A 26,773-nucleotide genomic window follows, 5' to 3' on the forward strand; every position below is an offset into this window, starting at 1 on the left:
CACCCAGAATGGCTGGGGAAACCTAGCCAGATGGGTGGGGTAACAACAACAACAACAATTTATACACAAAGCGGCATAAGCCAATTTGACAGGGTTTCCCCATTGCTTCACTTGACCAAATGAGGACATAGGTGGCAAATACAGTGGTCCCTCGGGTTACATATGCTTCAGGTTACATACGCTTCAGGTTACAGACTCCGCTAACCCAGAAATAGTACCTCATGTTAAGAACTTTGCTTCAGGATGAGAACAGAAATCGTGCTCCAGTGGCATGGCGGCAGCAGGAGGCCCCATTAGCTAAAGTGGTGCTTCAGGTTAAGAACAGTTTCAGGTTAAGAACGGACCTCCGGAATGAATTATGTACTTAACCTGAGGTACCACTGTACCCAGATCTTGCAGATGGTTCCCTTTCTTTCCTTTTCCCAAGCCCCCAGATAACGATAGCCTCAAAGCAAGCCAACTAGCCCATATCAAAGCAAGTGAATATAAACATATGAGTTCAAGGTTACAACAACTACCAATTAATTGTAGGGTTGTTTTGACTGCCAAGATGGCGTTTGAAGAACTTCTGGAACAGTTCACCTTTGCTTCATCACAGCAGAAAATGGAAAGCCCTCAAATTGTGGTGGGCAGGACTCCGGTGGCTTTCGATCTGCTGGCTGCAAAGCTCAATCAATCCCAAAGATAAGCCCAACAGCCAGATCCCTGAGCTAGGCAAGCCTAGAGCCAACATAGCAAAAAGGAAGAAAGAACTGTCCCTGCTGTCTGCCACAGATAATTAAAAAAGACTTGTTCGTGCAGTACATAGTTATCTACAGAACTTGTAACCACAATGAATAAGAGGGTTTGGTGAAAGAGGACCTTCTTTAGCACACACCAAAAACACAAGGATTTAATAAAAACCACTGGCTTAAAATCAAACCCCTTTTTTGGGTAAATTATCATACCTCCAGTGTTTTTTTTATTTTGATGAGTGGCCATTTGGTGGGAGCTGCTTTGGGCAGTTTTCTGTGGGAAAGATGTATACAAACTAAATCCACAAATCAAGAAACTACAAACAAGCACCTTGATGGCATCATTTGCCCACAGAGGAAGTTCAATCATGTCTCCACCCATTTTCCGGTATGTTTGACAGTTATCTTCTAGAAAACAGCTGGCCACCTCCACGTAAGATAAGATTGCATCAGAGAGGCAGAGACTTTGCTGCATTCAAGACTTGTGATCCAGCTCTGATTCTGAGTCCTAGATGAAAACCAGAAGGATGCCGACCCCTCTTTCCGCCAGCCTCTTGGCCACCTTCGTAGTCATGGGTGAGTCTACAAAGCCATGGGCGAATCTTTGATTCAAGGCCTTTGTAGCCCGGGAATTTTCCTGCATCCTTGAGTTCACTTCAACCTGTCCATGGGTTGGAACACAGAGGCTACAGGACTTCTGCTTGAGTCCATTCATTAATACAGTGGTACCTTGGGTTACTTACACTTCAGGTTACATACGCTTCAGGTTACAGACCCAGAAATAGTACCTTGGGTTAAGAACTTTGCTTCAGGATGAGAACAGAAATCGTGCTCCAGTGGCGCGGCAGCAGCAGGAGGCCCCATTAGCCAGAGTGGTGCTTCAGGTTAAGAAAAGTTTCAGGTTAAGAACAGAACTCCGGAACGAATTAAGTATTTAACCCGAGGTACCACTGTACCTGCAACAGTACAGTTGTACCTTGGTTTTTGAACAGCTTAGTTCTCAAATAATAATAATAATAATAATAATTTATTATTTATACCCCGCCCATCTGGCTGGGCCTCCCCAGCCACTCTGGGAGGCTTCCATAAAAACCAATAATACAATAAAATATCACACGTTAAAAACTTCCCTGAACAGGGCTGCCTTAAGATGTCTCCTGAATGTCAGGTAGTTGTTTATTGCTTTGACATCTGCTGGAAGGGCGTTCCACAGGGCGGGCGCCACTACCGAGAAGGCCCTCTGTCTGGTTCCCTGTAGCTTTGCTTCTTGCAATGAGGGAACCGCCAGAAGGCCCTCGGCGCTGGACCTCAGCGTCCGGGCAGAACGATGGGGGTGGAGACGCTCCTTCAGGTATACTGGACCGAGGCCGTTTAGGGCTTTAAAGGTCAGCACCAACACTTTGAATTGTGCTCGGAAACGTACTGGGAGCCAATGCAGGTCTTTCAAGACCGGTGTTATATGGTCTCGGCGGCCGCTCCCAGTCACCAGTCTAGCTGCCGCATTCTGCATTAGTTGTAGTTTCTGAGTCACCTTCAAAGGTAGGCCCACGTAGAGTGCATTGCAGTAGTCCAAGTGGGAGATAACCAGAGCATGCACCACTCTGGCGAGACAGTCCGCAGGCAGATAGGGTCTCAGCCTACGTACCAGATGGAGCTGGTAAACAGCTGCCCTGGACACAGATTTGACCTGTGCCTCCATGGACAGCTGTGAGTCCAAAATGACTCCCAGGCTGCGCACCTGGTCCTTCAGGGGCACAGTTACCCCATTCAGGACCAGGGAATCCTCCACACCTGCCCGCCTCCTGTCCCCCAAAAAGAGTACTTCTGTCTTGTCAGGATTCAACCTCAATCTGTTAGCCGCCATCCGTCCTCCAACCGCCTCCAGACACTCACTCAGGACCTTCACTGCCTTCACTGGTTCTGATTTAAAAGAGAGGTAGAGCTGGGTATCATCCGCATACTGATGAATACCCAGCCCAAACCTCCTGATGATCTCTCCCAGCGGCCGCATGTAAATGTTGAAAAGCATGGGGGAGAGGACAGAACCCTGAGGCACCCCACAAGTGAGAGCCCAGGGGTCTGAACACTCATCCCCCACCACCACTTTCTGAACACGGCCCAGGAGGAAGGAGCGGAACCACTGCATAACAGTGCCCCCAGCTCCCAGCCCCTCAAGATGGTCCAGAAGGATGCTATGGTCGATGGTATCAAACGCCGCTGAGAGATCCAGCAGAACTAGGAAACAGCTCTCACCTTTGTCCCTAGCCCGCCGGAGATCATCAACCAGTGCGACCAAGGCAGTTTCAGTCCCATGATGAGGCCTGAATCCCGACTGGAAAGGATCCAAATGGTCCGCTTCTTCCAGGCGTGCCTGGAGTTGTTTGGCAACCGCTCGCTCAATCACCTTGCCCAGGAATGGAAGATTTGAGACTGGGCGATAGTTGGCCATCGTGGCCGCATCTAAAGATGGTTTTTTAAGAAGCGGTTTAATAACCGCCTCTTTCAGCGGGTCTGGGAAGGCTCCCTCACGGAGGGAAGCATTCACCACCCCACAAAGCCCATCACCCAGTCCTTCCCGGCTAGCTTTTATAAGCCAGGATGGGCAAGGATCCAGGAGACAGGTGGTTGGTTTCACTCTTCCAAGCAGCCTGTCCACATCCTCGGAGGTAACAGATTGGAACTGATCCCACTCAACTTGACTAGACAGAACTCTAGCACTCTCCCGCCCCGGCCCTGCTTCCACGGTGGAGTCTACTTCTTCCCGAATCTGAGCGATTTTATCTGCAAAAAACTTTGCAAAATCATTGCAGGAGAACATGTGGCCTGTACTGGGCCCCGATGTTGCAGGTGGTTCCGCTAAATTGTGAACCACCTGAAAAAGTCTCCTGCTGCTGTTTTCTACAGATGCAATAGAGGCGGTGAAGAAATTCTTCTTCGCCGTCGCTATCGCCACTTGGTAGGCTCGACGTTGAGCTCTAACCTGTGTCCGGTCAGATTCGGAATGAGTTATCCGCCACCGGCGCTCTAGCCGTCTCAACGATTGTTTCATTGCCCTCAGATCCGTGGAAAACCACGGGGCTGTCCGGGCTCCATGCAATCGGAGAGGGCGCTTCGGAGCCAAACAGTCAATAGCCCTGGTTAACTCCACATTCCAGCGGGCCACCAGGGAATCAGCTGAAAGGCCATCAACATGGGATAAAGCATCCCCTACCACTCTCTGGAAGCCATTTGGATCCATTAAGTGGCGGGGGCGGACCATCCGAATTGGTCCCACCTCCCTGCAGAGGGGATGGGTTGCAGAGAAGTCCAGTTGCACCAGGAAGTGATCTGACCATGGCACTACTTTCGTTTCGCTTTTACTTAGTGTCAGATCACCAACATCCATAGAGGTAAACACCAGGTCCAAGACATGTCCACGGCTATGGGTTGGGCCAGACTTATTCAGGGACAGCCCCATGGAGGCCATGCTTTCCACGAAGTCCCGAGCGGCCCCTTGTAAGGTCGTGTCGGCATGGATGTTAAAATCCCCTAGGACGACCAAGCTAGGTGTCTCCAGGAGAACATCCGCCACGACCTGAAGCAGCTCGGGCAGGGAATCCTTGGTGCAGTGGGGATTTTGTTTGACTTCCAAGGTACGACTGTATATTGAAACAGGGAACCTATTGGTGGTGTTGCTGTAAAGAGATGAAGTTCGGAAGTAGGCTGTTGACTTTTAAAATTGGTAGCTGCCACCTACTGCACGCTTTCCAGATGATTGTGGATTTATTCCTATGTGCATGTTTGCGGGTTTAGAGAGGACCAGTGTGGCATTTTCAGTGAAGCTCCAAGGGGGGGGATGAGAGTTGTCTTTCATCTGGCGGAAACAAGAAATGGTGGCCAACTCCAAGGATACACCATTTTAGGCTGTGTGGTTATGACAGATGCTATAGCCTTTGTGGGGTCTGGGGCAGGGCCAGTCCACTCATGAGGCAAGGTGAGGCAACTGCCTTGGGCGGCAAAATCTATAGGGGCAGCAGGTTCAGCCTCCAAGGAATGTATTGCTCCTGTTGCTGGCGCTTCTGCAGTGGCCGCAACAATTGTGACAGCTCTTTGATGGCTGGATTTGCCTTCCCCTCCTTTGCCTCTACAGCGGCCTCTTGGTGAATAGGAGGCACTGCTGGTCTCCTCCCCCCTTGTTCCCAAATATGGGTCTTTATTCCCCATTTCCTCCCTGGTGAGGGGGGACACAGCGTTGTGGCTTGCCTTGGGTGTCAAAATGTATTGGGCTGGTCCTGGTCTGGGGGCCTGTTTGCTGCTCCCTGTTCAACAAGTATATCTGAAAATGAACAAATGTTACAAAAATGCATGTTTCCAGGGAAGTCACATGCCTGTTCATTTCCTTGAGTAAAAAGAGCCAAGCCAGATCCTAAGCAGGTAAGCCCAAAAATAAAGAAGCAAAAAAATCCCCCGCAAAATTGGAACTGGTCTCAGTATAATTTATGCAACCTTGATGAAACAGTAACTGGTCCCATTTCTGAGCTTCCGTTCTACAGCTTTCAGTCTCTCAGCCATCTTGGAACCACTCCTAAGAATGTAGGCCTTGAACAGCTCAGGTCCAACTTTTCTCAGGAATCTCTTATGCCTAACACCAGGTAAAAACAATTGATTAAAATACAACTTAAAAACAAGATTAAGTACAACGTTAAAATGCAGCCTCATTTCAGTAGAAACACAAATCAATAGTGAAGAGGTGCCTCTGGAATGGCTCTCATGCAAGCCCTGAGGCAAGCTGGTTTCCCCGAGGGCTGATGATGCTACAGTCGTCCAGGAGGTGGCAGGGTCAGGTGATTTATGTTGGATTTCAAATAGGGAGGGAAGAATCTGTCCCTTCCCATTCTCACACATTTCTCATTTTGAGAAAACTCTTCTCTTTCCTCTAAAACCCTGATACTGCACCCAGACCCCCTAAGTGTCCCTATTTTCCAGGGACAGTCCCAGGTTTACAGAATCCATCCCAGTTTTTGATTTGATCCTGGAGTGTCCCACTTTTCCTTAAAGGTAAAGGGACCCCTGACCATTAGGTCCAGTCGTGGCCGACTCTGGGGTTGAGGCGCTCATCTTGCTTTATTGGCCGAGGGAGCCGGCGTACAGCTTCCGGGTCATATGGCCAGCATGACTAAGCCGCTTCTGGCGAACCAGAGCAGCACACAGAAACGCCGTTTACCTTCCCGCCGGAGCGGTACCTATTTATCTACTTGCACTTTGACTTGCTTTCAAACTGCTAGGTTGGCAGGAGCAGGGACCGAGCAACGGGAGCTCACCCCATCACGGGATTCAAACCGCCGACCTTCTGATCGGCAAGTCCTAGGCTCTGTGGTTTAACCCACAGCACCACCCGCGTCCCTACGACGTCCCTATTTTCATCAGAGAAATGTTGGAGGATATGGAGTTATGTGACCCCCGAGGCAAGGAGATAAGTGACTATACAACTCTTAGAAGACTTCTGAAGTCTGCCCTCTATAGGGAAGGTTTTTAATGTTTAATTTTTTATTGTGTTTTCATATCTGTTGGAAGCCGCCCAGAGTGTCTGGGGGCAACTCAGTAAGATGAGTGGGGTATAAATAACATCACCACCACCACCACCACCATCAAATAAGATACCCCTAATTTAATCAGAAAAATGTTGAAGGGTATGAGATGGTACCAGATACCCCACCCCCTACTTGATGCTCACAAACCTCATTCCCACAGGCCCAATGTGACTAATGGCTTTTCCTAAAGGGACTTGCCCAGAGTTTTACACCTCATTTAGTGAAATTCAGTGGCAAGCTGAGTTTGTAACCTTGGGAAAGGAAAAAGGAGGAGGGGAAAAAAGAGAATTAACGATGTTGACATTTCTTGTTTTATGTGCTTTTTAGGAGTAGCTCTGGAATGTGAGGAATGTTCCATCTTTGGAAATAATTGCACTGGACGTAAAAAGCCATGCTCTCAGTATCAAGACACATGCAGTGTTTCCGTGACAAGCGTTAACCTGACTCTCGAGGGTAAATGGAAATGACCGAAGGCTACCAGAAGAGTTCAAGAAATGCCTAATTTCCCCTTGTCTGAGTGTGGTTGGTTCATTGATGGTGTGCAGAGGAGGAGTCTGGCTCAGCTGAGGCCCCTGCTGTCAAGGGTGTATCATGGGTTGCTAGCGCCCGGGGCAGGTCAAGTGTTGCACCCTCCCCTGGTGGTCAGCCCCTTCGCTGGGCAACATCTAATCAAAGGAATCTTTCCTCGCAAACTAGCCCCAACCTGGGAGCAGAGATAAGGCAGAGAAACATGGAACCAGGAGCTCCACTGTGTTGCCTTGACCTCCTATGTTTCGGCAATACAAGTGGTTCCTTCAGTGCATTCCTGCCTTCCTCTTGCCAGTAGAAGGCTGTCTGTTCGCTGGCCATGAGGAAAAGGAGGCATCACCTTGGCCTCGGCCTCAAAGGCTTTGCCCGGGCGCAACTTGCCTCCCTGCAGCTCTGGCCTCAATGACAGAGCCTGTTGTGGGCACATCTGGTTGTGCCCCCTCAGAAATTTGCACCTGGGCAGTGCTTTTTTTCTTTAGGGATACTCTCATTTTGACTCAAGCAAATTGCCAAAATCGGGGAAAATAAATACAGTAAATGGAAAAAAGTACAAAGATTCACAAAATGCTTAGGCGTATGCGTACCCCTGCGTACTCCCAGAAAAAAGCACTACATCTGGGGCTACAGCCCTGCCCCCACACTGTGCCACTGCCTGCTGGGGTTAAATTCCCTGGAGTTTCCAAATCTAAAAAGTTACCCTACATTCTGTCCTCAAATGAGTTCGCGTGGACCAGTAAGAAAGGAAACAAAGGCCGTTTCCTTGACTTGAAGTGGATTGAGAAAAATGGTAAAAGGATGAGGATGAGAGTGGAGCAAAGTGCCCGCTATGTATCTAGTACACATTCAGTACCCAGCTCTAAATAGCTTGAGATCTCACTATCATCTACAGCAACCCTGTTAGTGGCTTTGGGAGCTACGGCCCAGTTGGCACTGACCCACAACCAGCCCCTCTTAGTGGTGGTGGATTGCCCTCCCTGCTGAGGTGGCATCTGATTCTCACAGTATTAACATCCCGGAGGAAGTTAATGTCCACCACGGCCAGGGGTAGGCAACCTAAGGCCCATGGGCCACAAATGGCCCACGGGGGCCATTTAACCAGCTCATGAGCCGCCCCTGAACCGAGCTGCCTGCTCAGCGAGTCCCCACGAGCTGCACTAAACTGGCACAGCACGGTGCAGAGACTCACTTCCATGGTGCCGGAAATTGTGTCTGTGCAGATGCAGGCACCAGAAATTGTGGCCATGTGCACTGACACGCGCACGTGCAATCTGGCCCATGGAGTGATCTCTGCTGGAGTGAACCGGCCCAGGAAAGGTAAACCTTGCCGACCCCTGACATAGGCATTTGTTTAATGGCTGAAATATGTTATTCCATTGAAATCATTAGCTGAGAAATCATTAATGACGATTCTTGAATGGGTTCCAGTCATTTTATTTGTTAAGTGTACCGCTTTGCTGTTTTGCTTTGTTTGGGGTTTTTGTTTGTTTGTTTGTTTCCCAACCTGGATTCCTTTCAGGAGAAAGGTGGGCTAGGGATTTAATAAATATGGAATCATGAAAATGGTGCAAGATACGCCAGCGGTCAGCCTTGAAATCATATGCTATGATGACAAAAGATGCTGAGGTGTCTGGTCAGCAGCTGTCCATCACTCATGCTGGGCCGTGCATGCATGTGGGACATCAAACACTGGAAGGAGGCCCAATGGGGCCCACCACAGCCATGGGGAGGCCTGAAAAGGCCCTTTGTGGCCATGGGAAAGCCCACCAGGGCCTGCCATGAGTGCAGGGAGGCCCACTGGGGCCTGTTGTGGCCTCGGTAAGGTCTGGTGGAGCCCACCAGGGTAGAGAATATTGATGGGCCTGGCCTCCTCCTTCTAAATTTTGGAGGGGCCTCAGCCTAGATGACACCCCTGCTACCCACATTGAAGCTAAAGCTATCTCTTCTGTTTAAAATAACTTTCTTTCAATCCCTCCAGGACAAACTGCTTTTACAAAGAGTTGCTTCTCATCTGAACTGTGCAACAAAGGCCCCCTCATCATCAACATGGGCTCATCGGGAACATCAGTAACTGAGTCTCGTTGCTGTGGGGGAGATGCATGCAATACAACAAGACCCCTTAGTAGGTCACTGCTTGTCTCGTCCTTTCCTCATCCTTTTCACCGCTCGCTTGTTGCAGCCTACTTACTGAGCAGTCATCCTGATCTTGTCCATTTGCAGGAGAATTAGAATACATTGGCTATTTATTGCGCTTTCATTCTGATTTGCCTGATGGGCAAATTTGTCCGGTAATGCACTTCCCAGTGCATTTCTCAATTAAATCAGCTTTAGCTGTGCAACCTCAGATTGAATCCCACCCCAAAATAGCAGTAGTCTGGAATTTCCCATATACTTGTTGCCAACTTCCTGCTTTAGTTGGGAGCCATTTCTTAAATATACTGTATTTACTCAAATATAATGCTCACCTTTTTTGGCCAAATTATGTTGCGAAAATTAAGGTGCGCATTAGATTTGATGGCACATTTACATTTGCCAGCAAAGACTTTTTTTGGCTTCAAGGTTCTGAAGATTGAGGTACATATTAGATTTGATGGTACGTTAGACTTGCAGAGTGATTGGGAAATGCACTGGGAAGCGTGAAATGCTCCTTCTGCAGTAGTTTCTCCACCTTTGGTTCCCACCCTGCACTCAGCTCTTACACTGGAGTCAGCTTCGACTGGTTGGCTAAATCAGATGAGGGTAGCTGATGGGTCTCAAACCATTGCTGAATTAGGAACTTGCAAGACAGGGTCCAGTGGATTGAGTAGATGAGAGCAATTGTGGGTCCAATGGTCAAGAAGGTGGATTCTGCATGTTCGTAGAGGAAGTGGGGGCAGATGCGGCTGCTCAACCTGAGAAGGCAGCCCCTCTAGGAGAAGGAAAACTCTGAACCTAAACCTCCGCTGCCTTGTGGGATATCTTCAGGGAAGAAGAGGCTAAGGGGTAAATCCTACACAAATCCAGAGTGGAGTCCCTAAGATGGTTGGATGGTACCTTGCACACCTCCTTCCAGCAACTCCTGCAGTTGTTGTTGTTTAGTTGTTTAGTCGTGTCCAACTCTTTGTGACCCCATGGACCAGAGCACGCCAGGCCCTCCTGTCTTCCACTGCCTCCCGCAGTTTGGTCAAACCCATGTTGGTAGCTTCGAGAACACTGTCCAACCATCTCATCCTCTGTCGTCCCCTTCTCCTTTTGCCCTCAATCTTTCCCAACATCAGGGTCTTTTCCAGGGAGTCTTCTCTTCTCATGAGGTGGCCAAAGTACTGGAGTCAAAGTATCCTGCAGTCAAGCTGGTGCCAAATGTATTGCTCTGCTTTGGACCACATCAGCGAGCTCAAAAGGGGGGTGGGCCCAGTCATCTGGGAAGCCCAGGACCTCTATGCACACTGCCTAGGTTGATGCCCTGGAGAGGTCACTTTGGGAGTGCTAATACAGTGATTTGACTTCATCCTGGAAGGGTACTCCATTGCCTCTCGAGACAGACAGATGCCAAGAACGATAAGTTGGGTGTGTACAATGGCAGACCTTGCAGTCCCAAATTTCAGTGGTGCCCTGTGTGCTACCAAAATTGGTGCCCTTCCAATTCTTTCCTTCCATTCTAAAGTACATCATAATTATCGTTATGCATCCACTGCAACTGAAGTAGTTACGCTTGCCTAAATTTGCCTCTGGTGTGTGGAAAAGACGATGTCCCGCAGCATCAAAGCGCAACCTCTTTCTGATTTTTAGGAGGCTAGCTCTATATACGTTTGTATTACTATAGTCCTAATTTTTCACTTAAAGCCTGCATCAGTTAGGATTTCTTTGGTGAACCCTCTATATATTTCGCCAACATCTGTGAGAATAGGAGCCACCTAAAAAGGGGTTGACATTTCTGGTAAGATGGTTCCCCATGTATGAAGCCAAAGATGGCAACAAATACTCTGCTGTCCTACCAAACATGCCATATGAGGCACTTGGCAGAATGGGAGGCACTTAAAAAGTGGCCTGATGAAGGAAGGGGCTGATATTTGCAGTCTTCTTCCCAATCCCTTTGGCTGCGCTGTTCTTCTTGCATCCCAAGCCTGATCGTCTCACCTTTCTTTCAGAGCCAAGGAGAAACACCACACTGAATGGAAAGGAATGCTCAGTTTGCCTACCTGATGGAACTGAGTGCGAACCCATCAAATGTGCTGGAGATGAGACCAAATGCTTCGAGATATCTGGAACTACAAATGAAAGTAACTATAAATCCCATATTCGTACGAGGGGGTGTTGGAGGGATGTGGTTTGTGTGAATCTTGTGGCAGAATGGCCTGACCCACACCTAGGGTGTTCTCTAGAGAAGGTAATCAAGGAGGTAGTGGGATGACAATCGTAGACATTCTTTGAAGACAGTAAATCATCTAGACCTGTGGTTCCCAACGTGGGGCACACATCGCACAGGGGGGCAATTTGATTTTTAAGGGGGGCAATTTGAAAAGGATTTATTAACAGTGAATAGCCTTTTAGGCTTCCTTCACTTTTTGAATAATAAGAATTATATGTCACAGGGGGCGGGCATCAGGATTTTAGAGATGCTTAGGTGGGGCATGGCCAAAAAAAAAAAAAAGGTTGGGAACCACAGCCCCAGACCAATCACAGTCTGGTTTCAGATGAGAGCCTTTGGTGTGGTGGCACCCACCCTTTGAAATGTGCTCCCAGTGTACATCAGGCAGGCACGCTCTGGCGTCTGTTTAGAATAATAATAATTTTTTTTTATTTATATCCCGCCCTCCCCAGCCAAAGCCGGGCTCAGGGCGGCTAACAACAATCAAATAATCAAACATTCTAAAAACATTTCAATTATAAAAATTAATTAAAATCAAATTGATGGCAACCGTTAAGCAAAATTCTGTGCAGGTTGCCAGAGGAGGGAGTCAGGCTGCGCCCTAACCAAATGCCTGGTGGAACAACTCTGTCTTGCAGGCCCTGCGGAAAGATGTCAGGTCCTGCAGGGCCCTAGTCTCTTGTGACAGAGCGTTCCACCAGATTGGAGCCGCAGCTGAGAAAGCCCTGGCTCTAGTTGAGGCTAGCCTAACCTCTCTGTGGCCTGGGACCTTCAGGATGTTTTTATTTGCAGACCGTAGGTTCCTCTGTGGGGCATACCAGGAGAGGCGGTCCCGTAGAATCACAGAAATATAGAACTGTAGAGTTGGAAGGGACCCCAAAGCTCATCTAGTCTAACCCCTTGCAATGCAGAAATCTCAACTAAATCATCCATGACAGGTGGCTTAAAAGTCATTGCTTCCTTCAGGCTTTGCCTAAAGCACTGATCCAGCCATGTTTGATGCATTAAGCTGATATAGTGATTCGAAATGCTTTTTGCAATTTTTAGTGATTCCTCCCTCTCCTTTGTGTTCTCCCCTCCCCTCCCTCATTTAACTGTGTAGAAAGAAAGAAAGAAAGAAAGAAAGAAAGAAAGAAAGAAAGAAAGAGAGCACTACCCTTCTCTGCTTCATGCAAGGGCAGGCCAATTGAAGTTCCCCAAGTGCCCTAACTTCCCTTCCCCTTCCCCAGCATCCCACTTGTTGAATTTGGCTCCTGCCCAGGTTAGCCAGCCACTGAGTGCCCACTGCACAAAAGGAAGAGGAAGAGAAGGAACTCACTGGGCATTGCCACTCTCCTGACATTGACTGTCATCTCCTTCAATTCTCTCTGCAGAAGGACAAACCATAACCACCACCATCCTCAAGGGTTGTGCAAATGAGCTTGCCTGCAAAGCAATGGAAATGGGCGACCCATTGCCTTTGGGCATGATCCAACCAGACAGCTCAACTAAATGCACAGATGGGGTGGCCAGTGCCAACCCTGGATCGCTCGGACTCCTCCTCCCAGTCCTTAACGCGCTGCTGCTGGTGAAGCTCCTTGCCTGATTCCCCAGTTGATGCTGAGATTGGAGAGTCCACTTTGAGCTATTCCTCTTTGCTGCTTGCTTGCAGCTATTATTGGGGCCACCTGCAGATGCTGTAGAACAAGGGCCAAAGGCCACTCTCCGGTCTTGTCCGTCTGGTCCTTGAGAGTCTTCCTGGGACACCTCCCTGCCCCTTTCACCCACATTGAGCACTTTGGGCTGCCTGGAATGTGTCTTTGTGCTCCAATGATTCTTCCAACTTGCCTGTTTGGAAGACAGAGATGGATGGCTGAGTGTGTGTGTGCACAAACTAGTCTCCTATGCAAAGGAGAACTTTACATTTGCTAGTTCAGTTGCCTCTGGCTCTGCCTACCAAAGGCATGTGGCCCCCAGTGGGCTGCGCTGAAGGGATTCCCATCCCTGCTGTAGAGCTCCCATAGCCCATAATCTAAAACAGAGCTTTCCAAACAGTGTGTTGCAACAACACGTTTGTGTGTTGGCTGCAGTGTGTTGCCCGAACACTCCCCACACTCCTCCTGGGGCTGGAAAGGAGTTAGTTTAACCCCAAGTTTGTGAGTAAAATTGAATTACTGCTTTGAGAAATGATGCATGTCTATAAAGTGTGTCACCAACATGAAAAGTTTGGGAAGCTCTGGTCTAGAAGCACATTTTTACATCTACTGCCCTCCAATAAGCGCAGTGTTGACGGAGGAAGGTCTGGGTTGGTGTCTTTACTGGCAGATGCCATTATTGGGCTGTGTCTGTACAGCTCTCCTGAGTCTCAAGCAGAGTTTATTCCATGTTTGGATGTCTGCAAGTGGTTCTCTCCGAGCCTTATTTCAATTTTCTCTTTGTGCTTTGCATTTGTTTGAAAATTGACGTTGCTTTACTGCTCTGCTGCTTTGTCATTTTTGGCATGGTGCATCGTTGATATATTGCAACCTCCTTGGATGTTGGTGGTAAGAAAAGGTGGGCTAGGAATCCTTTCAGTAATAAAGGTAAATAAAAGGTAAAGATAATTGCAATAGGTGTGTGAAAAGCACCTTTTCTCCAAGTAACCACAAGTGTCCAGACACAGGACGATATGAATAGAAGGCTAGGTTTGAATATAATGCTAAGTTAAAACATGAACCTGCAATTCACTTACATAATGTTGCACCCCACCCTAATTTCTGAGCAGTGCAAAATATCAGGGGTCCACGTTCTGTGTTTCCTTTGGAAATGAGGCACTGCAGAGACTGTGGTGTCTTTATGATATATGGTTTATTTACACACATACACAAACTGAGTCTGGATGGAAACAGCTCAGAGCATTCACATTTCAAGAGGGTCTCTTGCTCCTCCCATGGGTATGGCAGGACTGGATCTAAGAACACATCAGCCATGCTCTTTGTCTCCTTGTTGCAGCCCACATGGGGCTCTTTGACAACTTTCTTCCTCTTTGTCACAGCTAAGAGCCTGAAAAGGATTTCTCCCCAGACTACAGGCAGTGACCATTTCACAGGGGCAGGGGGTCCATTCCTAGCCCCCATACATGTTGGCAGAGCATGCATAAGCACTCTGCCCCACCCCATTACGCCTCAACCAAAGGACCCATGCGTCAGCGATCACACATCAATTGGATGCACCTAAAATGGTCGCTGCCTGTACATTATTCAAAAACGGAAATCCTACACTAGAGGTTTTCAACCTTTTTGAGTCCACGGCTCCCTTGACCAACTACATTCTTTCCCTGACACCCCTGTGGGGCTCAGAAGCCCAGTTATGTCACCCCTTGCCTGCAGAGGTGGCAGCCTCTCACCTTTTTGATCTCCCTCCCTTGTGGAGTCTTCCCTCAGCCTCCTCTCTCCTCCCCTCTCCTTGGCAGTCCTCTGGGCAGCTGCTGCTGTCGTCCCTGGTCTCTGAGCACCCCCCCATCCCAACCAGAGGTGCCTCCTCACACTGCCCCACAAGGACCTGGGATTGTCTGTGCATTCTCATCTTGTGTTGATTGCAGTGGCGTAGCGTGGGTTGTCAGCACCCGGGGCAAGGCAAGTAATTTGCGCCCCTAACCCGTGGACGACCTTGAGCCAGACATCCTGGAGAGTGAAGTCAAATGGGCCTTAGAAAGCACTGCAAATAACAAGGCCAGTGGAAGTGATGGTATTCCAGCTGAACTGTTTAAAATTTTAAAAGATGATGCTGTTAAGGTGCTACACTCAATATGCCAGCAAGTTTGGAAAACTCAGCAGTGGCCAGAGGATTGGAGAAGATCAGTCTACATCCCAATCCCAAAGAAAGGCAGTGCCAAAGAATGCTCCAACTACCACACAATTGCACTCATTTCACACGCTAGCAAGGTTATGCTTAAAATTCTACAAGGAAGGCTCAAGCAGTATGTGGACCGAGAACTCCCAGAAGTGCAAGCTGGATTTAGAAGAGGCAGAGGAACCAGAGACCAAATTGCAAACATGCGCTGGATAATGGAGAAAGCTAGAGAGTTCCAGAAAGACATCTACTTCTGCTTCATTGACTATGCAAAAGCCTTTGACTGTGTTGACCACAGCAAACTATGGCAAGTTCTTAAAGAAATGGGAGTGCCTGATCACCTCATCTGTCTCCTGAGAAATCTCTATGTGGGACAAGAAGCTACAGTTAGAACTGGATATGGAACAACTGATTGGTTCCAAATTGGGAAAGGAGTACGGCAAGGCTGTATATTGTCTCCCTGCTTATTTAACTTATATGCAGAATTCATCATGCGAAAGGCTGGGCTGGATGAATCCCAAGCCGGAATTAAGATTGCCGGAAGAAATATCAACAACCTCAGATATGCAGATGACACAACCTTGATGGCAGAAAGTGAAGAGGAATTAAAGAACCTTTTAATGAGGGTGAAAGAGGAGAGTGCAAAATATGGTCTGAAGCTCAACATCAAAAAAACGAAGATCATGGCCACTGGGCCCATCACCTCCTGGCAAATAGAAGGGGAAGAAATGGAGGCAGTGAGAGATTTTACTTTCTTGGGCTCCATGATCAGTGCAGATGGTGACAGCAGTCACGAAATTAAAAGACGCCTGCTCCTTGGGAGAAAGGCGATGGCAAACCTAGACAACATCTTAAAAAGCAGAGACATCACCTTGCCAACAAAGGTCCGTATAGTAAAAGCCATGGTTTTCCCAGTAGTGATGTATGGAAGTGAGAGCTGGACCATAAAGAAGGCTGATCGCCGAAGAATTGATGCTTTTGAATTATGGTGCTGGAGGAGACTCTTGAGAGTCCCATGGACTGCAAGAAGATCAAACCTCTCCATTCTGAAGGAAATCAGCCCTGAGCGCTCACTGGAAGGACAGATCGTGAAGCTGAGGCTCCAATACTTTGGCCACCTCATGAGAAGAGAAGACTCCCTGGAAAAGACCCTGATGTTGGGAAAGATGGAGGGCACAAGGAGAAGGGGACGACAGAGAATGAGATGGTTGGATGGTGTTCTTGAAGCTACCAGCATGAGTTTGATCAAACTGCGGGAGGCAGTGGAGGACAGAAGTGCCTGGCGTGCTCTGGTCCATGGGGTCACGAAGAGTCAGACACGACTAAACGACTAAACAACAACAACAACAACCCGTGGATTTGCGCCCCCTAACCCTAACCGCCAGATGTTGCGCCCGGTGCAGCCGGCCCCCCTGCACCCCCCACGCTACGCCACTGGTTGATTGCAGTAGCCATTGTAGCACCATCCTGTTCTTTGTTTTATTATCCATTCCAAGCAGCAAGGGCTGATGGACTGGCTGGCTGGGCTCCCTCGCCTACTTGCTTGCTTACTCCATGGTCGCCTCAGCTCCTGGCAACCAGCACCCCCTGGCCAGCCTCAGAGGCACCATCCACCTAGGGAGCTTGTAGCCAGGGCTGCTGCAACAAACAGCTGTGCAAGCCTTTGGGAGGCAGAGACGCAAGAAGGCATCAGAGGATGGAGGGAAGAAAGAGGGACGGAGGCCAGTGTTGCCCACGGCACCCTTGGCCATCATTCAAGGCACCTTAGGGTGCCACGGTACACTGGTTGAAAATCACTGTCCTGAATCCTTTTTGTCTCTGGCCACTAACACACAGCTGGAGGAAATTCCCGCCGTGCCCCTGTCCCAATGACAGACGACACACGATGGCATAGCAAGGTCAAGCGCAACAAGCCCTAAAAGTAGGGAGAGGTGGGCAGGTGTTCCGAATGCACACACCAAAAGAGGAAGCTCTGGGTCACGTGCATGGACATAAATAGGTCCCTCGAACCGTTTAGACTGTGTTCCATTGGCCAGATTGTACCCAGCTTGAGGGGACCTACCAATCGAGTGTTGTGGCTAACCAGTTGTACCCACCCACAACACAGGGTGTTGGTTGTCCAGGTCTCACTGCGATACATGCCCTCTTTAAGGGAGGACCCGATTTGGCGATTTGCCTGTTTCACTTTCGGCCTCATTGCCAAAGGTGACGTCATGTCCTTTAAAAGCAAGATTCTTCCAATTAAGCTATGGCAAGTTTCTTTCTGGAAGAAGAGCAGATTGAAATGATTTTTCAGGCTGAATGAGGATTGTTTTGTGGAAGAATGGAAGCCTTTTTTCAGAAAATTTTATGGCATGGTGAATTCGCGAGCAGGATTTGAACTATGAGCAACAGAAGGAACGAGAGATTATTATATGGTGGTTATTATATAAATGAGAGAAGACAGAGTGCCACAAGGGGGAGAAATTAAAACACCATGGAAAACAGGATGGGAAGTGGGGGAGGGGGAGGGGCAAGGAAAAACATAGGTTTTGGAGTGTACGTATATGTGATTTTTTTTTTTTGGAAATTTAATAAAATGTAATAAGCAATGAAATGATTTTTCAGGCTTCTTTTCCAAAATGCTACATTACTTAGTGCTTTTCTATCACATGCTGGATCTTAAAAAGAGAGAGGGGGAAATGGGGAATAAAAAGGAAGGCTGGCATCAGTCTCGGTGGGCCTTGATATCTGCCCAACCATGTCAGACATCAAGGCCTGTCAATCTTGTTTGGTGTTGCCACCAGGCCTTCCCCCACATCCAAGCCCAAAATTATTGCTGGAGAATGTTTGGATCAGCACCAGTAGATGCTTTCCGTCCGGATGATACTAAACATATTGCTTTAAAACGTTTTAAGTGCAGCCGAGCACTTTGCGATCTGACATTTCTCATCAGCTCTCACTGTCGTGCACTTACAGGCTGGACAATATCCAGGATGGTGTCTGTTTCACGGTGTCTCCCCCCGGCGTTACAGACATATGGGAGGTTGGTCTGGGCCAACGTTAAGAGCCTCTCAACTTTCATTTTAAAATAACCCTGCAAAGATCGTAACCCAAAGTTCCCCAGGGGAATTCTGTAAGCCAAAGGCAAGTCTGAGAAGAATGACTTGCAACAGCAAACCCATCAACCGTCCTGGAAAAACAGGGGATATCCCAGTTTGGACACTACTTTTGTGCATTTTTGGGACATAATCTCTCTCCCACCCCCACCCCCAAACAATATCTTTAGGGCTCTAATCCATATGTGAAAACTCTCTATTTGGGTTGAGATCAATGACCAGAGTTTCAGTTTTTCCAGATACAACATATGGCTGATGTGTTAATAAGGGAACATGACCCTTTGAGAGAATGCATGCCTTTTGAGATGTTTGTTTCGTCCTCAAGATTAAAGGGTGTATAGGGAAAGCTGTGCAGAATGCTGTCAGAATTAAATTCGATTCCAGGTGCTTATCAAGAGCAATGGCAGAAAGACAGATGTAACGATATTTCTGTTGTCGACTGGAAATGGATTTAGAACTTAGAGCACCATTAACTGGATGAACCTTAAAGAAAACTCTTATGAAGGGGGAACTCAGATAGTATTTCACCCCATTAAGAATGACCCAAATTTTTAGGACTCAAATATATAGGAAGGGTTAGTCTCACTTCCATCTTGGAGCCATTCCTGGGAACACAGGTCTGGAACATGCTGAGTTCCAACCTTTTCTCAAGAAACACTCTAGCCCTTTGGACACTAGGTGGCAACCACATAAATATACTTGATCGCGGGAGAGCTCTTAGATGCCTCCTCCCTCTTTCTGGGAAGTGTTGGTCTGCAATAAACCAGCCCAGCTCTTTCAGATGCAAAGATCTTTTGCTGCAAGCAACGGATTTTCAAACCTGGCTCCGATTCTAGTCTCGAAACAGATGTCTGGTGCCATGAGCAGTGCTCTCCTCACCTGTCTCCTTTCTATTTTCATACCTGCAGGTAAGTGTTTCGTGATTCATGGTTGGTGGTGGGGCTCAGAGAGGAGCAGGACCAAACTTTGGCTTGTATGCACTGAGCAATGGGTCTCCCGTCCATTCCTCCACTTTTAAAACTTTTTTTAAAAAAGGTTTGCATATGGTTCAGCTGGGTATGCCGAAATTCCCAGTGTGACCACAGCTGTTTGCTGCCATCATTTGCCCAGAAGCACTTGTTACCTTGATGCTAATTTGATTTGGGACCTTTGTGTCCCCCGGAGTCCTTGAAGCACTCAAGAAATGGCCCTGATTCATGGGTCCCCAGCATTCTGTTCAGGGCTCATTCTAGAAAGCATGGGTCAGAGAGGTTTTCTGCTTTCCCCATGCTTTCTAGACCCTGGTCCACATAGTTTTTTTGTTTGTCCCTTCACTTCCCCTGGGAAAAGCCGCTGTTTACTGTTGAATCAGAACAAATGTCTACCTGTGGAAAAACTGATTATTCTGAATCAGTGGTAAATGGTGGGTTTTCCTGGGGAAAAGCTGTGTGGACCAGCGCTCAGTGCGGGAAAGTGGGAGGGAGGGCACAACGAGTGAAATAAGGACACACTCCATCCTCATGCCCTGTGAACAGAACAAACAATATGAATCTTAAAACATAGGCAGAGCCGTGGTTTCAGTGTTGTTTCAAGTGCTCAAGCTATATATATCATTTATTGTTTTCTTATTTGACGAGGATTGGAAAATAGGCTGTTTCTGCTAGGGGTTACTTTTGTGCTTAAGCATTTATTTATTTATTTTGCTTTGTTATTAGGTTATTATGTTTTACTCAAAGTTGCCTTGGGAGAGTTCCAGCCGTTAAAGGCAGCCTATAAATATTTCAAATGCATTAGTGGAATAAACAACACTTGCCTCCAGCCTCCCCCCAAATATCTTGCTTATTGTATTGATTGATTCTGATTCCTAGCATCACTTTGCCTCTGAGTGCTCTGTTTAAAACAACAGACACATTCTACTAGTGGGCCTGAAGGTTTGTGCATTGTTTTGCAAAGCACTTACATAGGATCAGTTTGCCTTTAAGTTTTCCCCATATTCCTAACCTAATCGTCACATCCCTTGTATGCTGAGCCAGTTACCGTGCTCTGTAAGTGAGGTTTCCTGGAGATGCCACCTTATCAGGACATCCGTTCCACACAGTGTACGAATTGGGCCTTTAGTGTGGCGGTATCTGCCCTTTGGAATGCCTACCCCTTGAATATTAAACAGGTGCCACTTCTGTTGTCTTTTTGGCAGCTGCTTGAAAACCTTACCCTTCCACCAAGTCTTTTCAGCTGAGATCTTTCCCATCTGCACTGGAATTGTTTCTAAGTTTTTTTTTTAAAAAAAAACCTACAGTAATTCATTACTTGTTCTTTGACACCCTGGGCTCCTTTGGTAAGAAGGGCAGGATATTTTAAAGAAGCTGACCTTTCAGTGCGGCAGCACCCACACTTCAAACCTCACTTCTAATTCACATTAGGTGGGCTCCTTCACCGTACTCTTTTTGACACCTGCTAAAATGATTTATGTTTCTACAAGCCTACCCAGAACCACAGAAAGTTGATTTGTGTTTCAATGTTTTGTTTTGTTCTTTTTTTAAAATAAAACTTGCCGTGGATTTTAAATATTTTTGGAAGGTTTTATAAAGCTGTTTTTTATTGTTTTATTCTTTTTGTAAACTGCTTTGAGGTGAGGTTTTTTTTAAAAAAAAACAATCAAGTGGTTTATAAATTTGATGAAATAAAATAACTAATATAAATATAAATAAAATGTTCAGTGGCTTCTTTTTTTTAGCCCTGACAATTAAAAGAACGCGGCTGACACCTCTTTTCCTTTTAAGGGTTTTCCCTGGAGTGTTGGAGTTGTGAAACAACTGGAAGGAATTGCCAAGGGCAGAGGCAAACTTGTCCCATTGATTACGAAGAATGTGGTGTCCTTCAGTTGGAGAGGTCATTTGGTAAGGGTAAAGGGCCTGAATTTGTGGGGAAAGTTTGGAATTGTTTTGACTTTTCTCTTCCGTGCACCTGGGCTGATTTGATCATGTAGGATAGCTACTCCTCATCTGTGCCTTACATTCACAGCAGTATCCTACCACTTTAAACAGACTTCCCCTAAAAAATCTTGGGAACTATAGTTCACTAAAGGAACAGAGAGCTGTTATACTTGAACAGCAGGACTCCCCCTGCTGCCCACCCCTAAATGTCTCCCAGAGTATGTATTGGGAAGGGGCAGGCAGAGGCAGATTTCGGAGAGCCTGACTTGTTTGCCTGCACTGGGTGCTAAGCCAAAAGGGTGCCATGGGGGGTGGTTCCACAGTGACATAGATCAGAAGATGAGAGGTAGTGGGGTTCCAAATTTTGGGACCGCTGAAATTTGAGTGTCCAAAATCTGCCAGGGCATGTATCTGCCAAAGAAAGGTAACTCCTCCAATCACCCATCAAAATTGGTTTAAACTGGTATCTTTGTTGATTGTATTGATGGTGACTTCTCTGTATTATTGCCATTTTTTTCTATTTGCGTTGTTATTGTTAACCGCCTTGAACACCATTTGGTGGAAAGGCAGGGTACAAATTTAGCAAATGAATACAAAATAATAACTGTGCAGGGGGAAGAGGTGGGGAAATCCAGCGGTGCTACCTGGGGTTGATGGGAGTTGTAGTTCAAACCGTCTGGCGGGCGCCAGATTGATGCACAAAAGTGGGCTCGATGGACCTAACCATAGCTGCAACCAGGTCCATAATAACATTAGGGCAACAAGATGTTGAGCTCCGTGGCCAGGAATTTTCTTGCAGCGGATACTTCTCTGCTGCATCAAACATCGCCTCTCTTTTCCTATCCCTGCAGGACAAAATAAGCAGACCACTGTGAAGAACTGCACCCAGTCCAACAACTGTGGCAAAGAACTTGCAGTTTTCAATATGGGCAAGGGACGGAAAATACTGGGCAAGATTTCGTGCTGCACAGCAGATGACTGCAAGAGCATTAACCCCTGTAGGTCACCTTGACGCCTCCTTATCTCTCCCTGCTTAACATAATTAAGTCTGCGGGGGAGGACTATCCAATGTCTTCTTTCTTCCACACACACCTTTTCCATTTTAATCTCACTGGGTTTGTATCAGTGAATGGCTTGATCCAGGGTTTGCCAAGGTGGTGCTCAAGGGCACCAATATGCCTACTAGGGCACCTCTCAAAACCCCACTGTGCAGGAAGAAAAGAAGAATTTGGATTTGATATCCCGCTTTATCACTACCCTAAGGAGTCTCAAAGGGATGCAGGTGGTGCTGTGGGTTAAACCACAGAGCCTAGGGCTTGCCGATCAGAAGGTCGGCGGTTCGAATCCCTGCGACGGGGTGAGCTCCCATTGTTTGGTCCCTGCTCCTGCCCACCTAGCACATCTTCAAGTAGATAAATAGGTACCGCTCTGGTGGGAAGGTAAACGGCGTTTCCGTGCACTGCTCTGGTTTGCCAGAAGCGGCTTAGTCATGCTGGCCACATGACCTGGAAGCTGTATGCCGGCTCCCTCGGCCAGTAAAGTGAGATGAGCGCCGCAACCCCAGAGTCGTCTGCAGCTGGACCTAATGGTCAGGGGTCCCTTTACCTTTACCTTTAAGGAGTCTCAAAGTGGCCAACAATCTCCTTTCCCTTCCTCCACCACAACAAACACTCTGTGAGGTGAGTGGGGCTGAGAGACTTCAAAGAAGTGTGACTAGCCCAAGGTCACCCAGCATCTGCATGTGGAGGAGCGGGGAAGCGAACCTGTTTCACCAGATTACGAGTCCACCACTCTTAACCACTATACCACACTGGCTCTCAGGAGAGTCTGTTTGCTGTTCCTCCTCATTTCCTGCTTCTGCTGGCTTAACTTCTTGTTCCTTGAAGATACACCCTAAGACATGCCTGCATTTCAATGGGTACCAGTAGGCTGGGCCTCCACTTCGTTCTGAACAGAGGAGAGGTGCAAAGAACTTCTCTGTGTGTGGCAGTGATATGCAGATGTCTTAAATAATAATAATTTGGTTGCAATGTCTTATCTTGGGTCTACCTGTCTCCTCTTTCTTGCAGTGCGTCCTAGAAAAACCACAGCTAACGGATTTAGATGCCCATCTTGCTATTCTGTGCACGGCGTGTGTGTGGAAGAGTCTACGGAATGTTCCGGAGATGAGCGCTACTGCGCTCAGTTGTTTCAGACCCCAAGTACAGGTAAGTCATTCTGACGTGCTCAAGGTTATCCAATTAGAAACATCTCCCCTTCCCTGCTTCTTCTGTGTATTTTTAAATTTACACACGAAGAGGGATTTGTTTGTTAAACCACTATGGGAATTGTAGCTCGGGGAAGTGGCGGGAATTGCTTCCTAACTATTCCCAGAATGGTTTAGCAAGCAACACTCTCCTCCCAGGGAACCCTGGAGATTGTAGCTCCGTGAGGGGAAAAGCTCTCAGCACCCTTGACAAACTACAGTTCCCAGAATGTGGCCTAAGTCCCTTTTCAAATCCTTGGGTAGTTTTGACAGCAGCTTTCATATGCAATAGCCCACTGAGGGTTGCCACCTGTCCTGTATCATACAGGATTATCCTGTATTTCAATGTAAAATGCTACGTCCTGTGATGTAGCTTTGATACAGCTTTGTTCTGTATTTCAGGTCTTCTCTCTCTCTCTCTCTCTCTCTGTGTGTGTGTGTGTGTGTGCCATGTTAGGGAACCTCTTCAAATGCATGTCTTTAAAAGGGTGTGTGAACAGGCATGTATGCAAGCTCTGGGTAGCCAGTCACAGACATATTTATAAATTCATGTGTGTGTGTGTTTGCATGTGTGCATACCAAATTCCAGAGGGGCCACCCTGTTAGGCTTCAAGAGATTGCAACAGATTGCTTTGAAGTCCCTTCAGCACCAGATGGAGAAAAAAAATTGTCCCCCAACCACCCCACCCAGCCCTGTCCCGTATTTTGCCAAAGCAAAGATGGCAACCCTTTATTCTAGGCCTCCTCTGTCCTAGCTTCTCTACTTCCTGCACCTGGTTCTTGGCCAAATAGAGAATTAAGAATAGCATCAGAGAATTGTAGCACTGGAAGGGATCCCGAGGGTCATCTAGTCCAACCCCCTTGCAGTGCAGGAATCTTTTTGCTCAATGTGGGGCTCCAACCCACGACCCTGAGATCAAGAGTCTCATGTGAGCTATCGAGAGGGAGAAGAGTTTCAGGGCCCTTCCATTCTCCCGATGTTGACTGCCGTCTCCTGAAATTCTCTCTGCAGGAGGGAACACTGTGACTGTCATGAAGGGGTGTGCAAACAAGGCTTACTGTGATCAGATGGAGAAGTTTGCCTCTGCTGCCAGGATGAGGTTACTTGAGACAAGCCATTGTGTACTAGCCTCCGGAGCAGCTAGCATCATTCCAGAATTGTTTGGACTTTTCCTCTCCAGCCACGCTGGGCTCCTGTTTGTGATGGGCCTTCCGTGATCCCTGGCATGATAAACCTGAGCGATTTCTCCTTTCCGCTCAGGCGTTATTCCTTTGCTGCTGTAGTTCAGCAATGGAGAACTGAAGCCCTCCAGATATTCTTGGACAACAATACAAATATTTATAAAGAAATATATTTATGGACTGCTATTTCATTTTTGAAAATCCACAAAGTGCGTAAAACCATACAGTAAAAACGTATGAAAAAGTTAAAAACAGACACCAATTAACCACTGTGGAAAGCTGTATTCTTAATTGCCTGCATAGACCTGGGGGAATAGAAAGGTTTTCAGCAGGCGTTTAAAAGTTGGAACAAAAGGCACCTGCTGAACTCTGTTGCAGTGTTCCACAAGGCTGGACTGATAATGTCATCAAGCACACCTCACAGACCTGGGGAATGAGCAACAACACTCACGCAGATGCAGAGATGACAGGTTGCCGCCCCCCCCCAAGACTGAGGGGCCCCAGCATGTGGTGCGCATGTGTGACATCATGCATGCGCCGTGCTTGCATTGTTGTGCTGTTGGGAGGAGGCTGAGCACTCTGGAGGAGCCGGCTGCTGAAGCTGCAATGTTTCTTGCCTGATGTGTGTGGTGTCGCATGCACACAACATGCGGCGAGCCTCCTCAACATGGAAGGGGCTCGGCCCACTTTCAACAAATATGGAGGGGGCCAAAGACACCTTGGGCCCCTAGAGTTGGTGTGCCTGTGCAGATGATCTCATTGCTCAAGCTGGGGATATAAGGGTTCAAGCGATTCCTGAGGCACCCTGGACCTAGGATGATGGCAGGGTGGGGTGGAAGGAAGGAAGGAAGGAAGGAAGGAAGGAAGGAAGGAAGGAAGGAAGGAAGAAAGAAAGAAAGAAAGAACCATCCAACTAACTAGTCACTGCGATGCTCTCCATAGGACTGCACCTTTCACATATCTAATTGTCTGTCTGTCTGTCTGTCCCTAATCTCCACCCGGTTCAAAAATAAAACTTCATAGGCCTGTGTAATGAGATGATGAGCCACTATATGATGTGTGTATTTCTTTACATGCTTGCCTGTCACAATACTGATTGTTGAAGTGCAAAGTGGAATCAGGGGCAGAGTTGCTTTTGCACGATAAACGACTGTATATTGACAATTTCTTTCAATCAAATGACTACATTGTAAATGTTAAGAGCATGCATCGGCTCTGCTTGTGGACCGGAATATTGTTATTTGTATTTCTAGCCTACTTTCTAGTTGAATGAATCCCAAAGCGGCTTACAAACAATAAACAGTGTTCGATACTCCCATTGTTCTAAGTGCATTTTGCGACAGGGAGTTTCATTAGCGCGAGGGGTTTCTGACCTCTGGGCGCAGATTTCAGATAAAAACTGCAGAGTGGAAGGAAAGGAGGACCTTTTTTCTGCCTCCCCACTTCCATCTACTCTCTGAAGCCTGGAGAAGAGACCCTCTTAAGAATATTAGGGGAGTGGACAGGGGAAAGAACTAGACCATGTGAAAAATGAACATAATATTTTAGCTGCAGTTCATTCATTTTCAGCTTTGTATTCTTGTTGTAACAAAAGTGCACCTAGACATTCCGTTGTTGCGCCCATAACCTATGTTTAAGGTGCCATTTAGCTCCTGGCTTTCATATCTCAGTTTCTAACACTGACAATAAATAACAGTAACAGAACATTGCAAGTACAGCATAAATCATGTAAGATTCTTAACAAATCACTTGAAAAATAATTACAATCTGTAAAACACCATTAGCAAAGCAGCAACTGAAAAATAAGAGGTAAATGGAATTGATTTGGTTGCCTTTCAAAGCGTGTGTCTTTTTTTGGAGAGAGAAATGAAAGTTGTCCATGTTAGGATGTTGAAACAATTCATAATTCTGCACCACTGTGCTGCTGCTGGTGGCACTGTGAAATAGACTTAATCGTGTTTATTGTCTAGGGTGCAATGCCATCATGATGAATCATGTAAGCGGATGAGAACTGGGAAAGCATTACGTGCTATGCAGTACTTAAAAGCATTAAACAATTATGAGGAACCTTATCCAAATAGGAAATAAGATTTCCCCACTTCCCTAGAGACCTTTCATCAATAGTTCCCTGCAGCTGCTCTGAAATAAACATTCAGACCCAAGACTTCATCTGTAGGGAGCTGTGGGGGTAGAGGGAAATAAAGGTGGAAAATCTGCAGAGCATTATTGGTCTGTAATGGGATATAAGGTCAAGAATGGGTAGGTCACTAAGCTATTTCCCCTTTGTTCCAGCCTGTTGGCAGGCAGTGCCCCGGGCACTTGCAACCCATGCTACACCACTTCCTCAAG

At 47.2% G+C, this 26,773-nt stretch overlaps 2 protein-coding genes across 2 annotated transcripts; both read left to right on the plus strand.

The window, feature by feature from the left end:
• Positions 1–47: 47 nt before the first annotated feature.
• LOC309537293 (phospholipase A2 inhibitor gamma subunit B-like) lies at positions 48–14,669 on the plus strand. The gene is made up of 5 exons (XM_082232121.1): positions 48–1,310; positions 6,632–6,757; positions 8,808–8,951; positions 10,957–11,088; positions 12,551–14,669. The coding sequence occupies exons 1-5, from the start codon at positions 1,247–1,249 to the stop codon at positions 12,760–12,762; spliced, it is 678 nt and encodes a 225-aa protein (XP_082088247.1). The 5' UTR covers positions 48–1,246; the 3' UTR covers positions 12,763–14,669.
• A 4,137-nt stretch (positions 14,670–18,806) lies between these two features.
• Positions 18,807–24,504, plus strand: LOC309537264 (phospholipase A2 inhibitor gamma subunit B-like; the record flags this gene model as incomplete). The annotated part of the gene is made up of 5 exons (XM_082232038.1): positions 18,807–18,993; positions 20,845–20,961; positions 21,849–21,995; positions 23,067–23,204; positions 24,255–24,504. The coding sequence occupies 5 exons, from the start codon at positions 18,807–18,809 to the stop codon at positions 24,458–24,460; spliced, it is 795 nt and encodes a 264-aa protein (XP_082088164.1). The 3' UTR covers positions 24,461–24,504.
• Between the last annotated feature and the right edge of the window lie 2,269 nt (positions 24,505–26,773).

The sequence above is a fragment of the Podarcis vaucheri genome (assembly GCF_965113315.1).
Source record: "Podarcis vaucheri genome assembly, chromosome: 7".
Lineage (NCBI taxonomy): Eukaryota > Metazoa > Chordata > Lepidosauria > Squamata > Lacertidae > Podarcis > Podarcis vaucheri.

What these genes read in the sequence shown, in the direction of transcription:
- LOC309537293 (XM_082232121.1), top strand. Translation starts at nt 1,247, where the DNA reads ATGAAAACCAGAAGGATGCCGACCCCTCTTTCCGCCAGCCTCTTGGCC. An exon ending in CAATACAACAAGACCCCTTA is followed by an intron (nt 8,952 to 10,956) that starts GTAGGTCACTGC and finishes CCTTTCTTTCAG; the next exon opens with AGCCAAGGAGAAACACCACA. An exon ending in ATCTGGAACTACAAATGAAA is followed by an intron (nt 11,089 to 12,550) that starts GTAACTATAAAT and finishes TTCTCTCTGCAG; the next exon opens with AAGGACAAACCATAACCACC.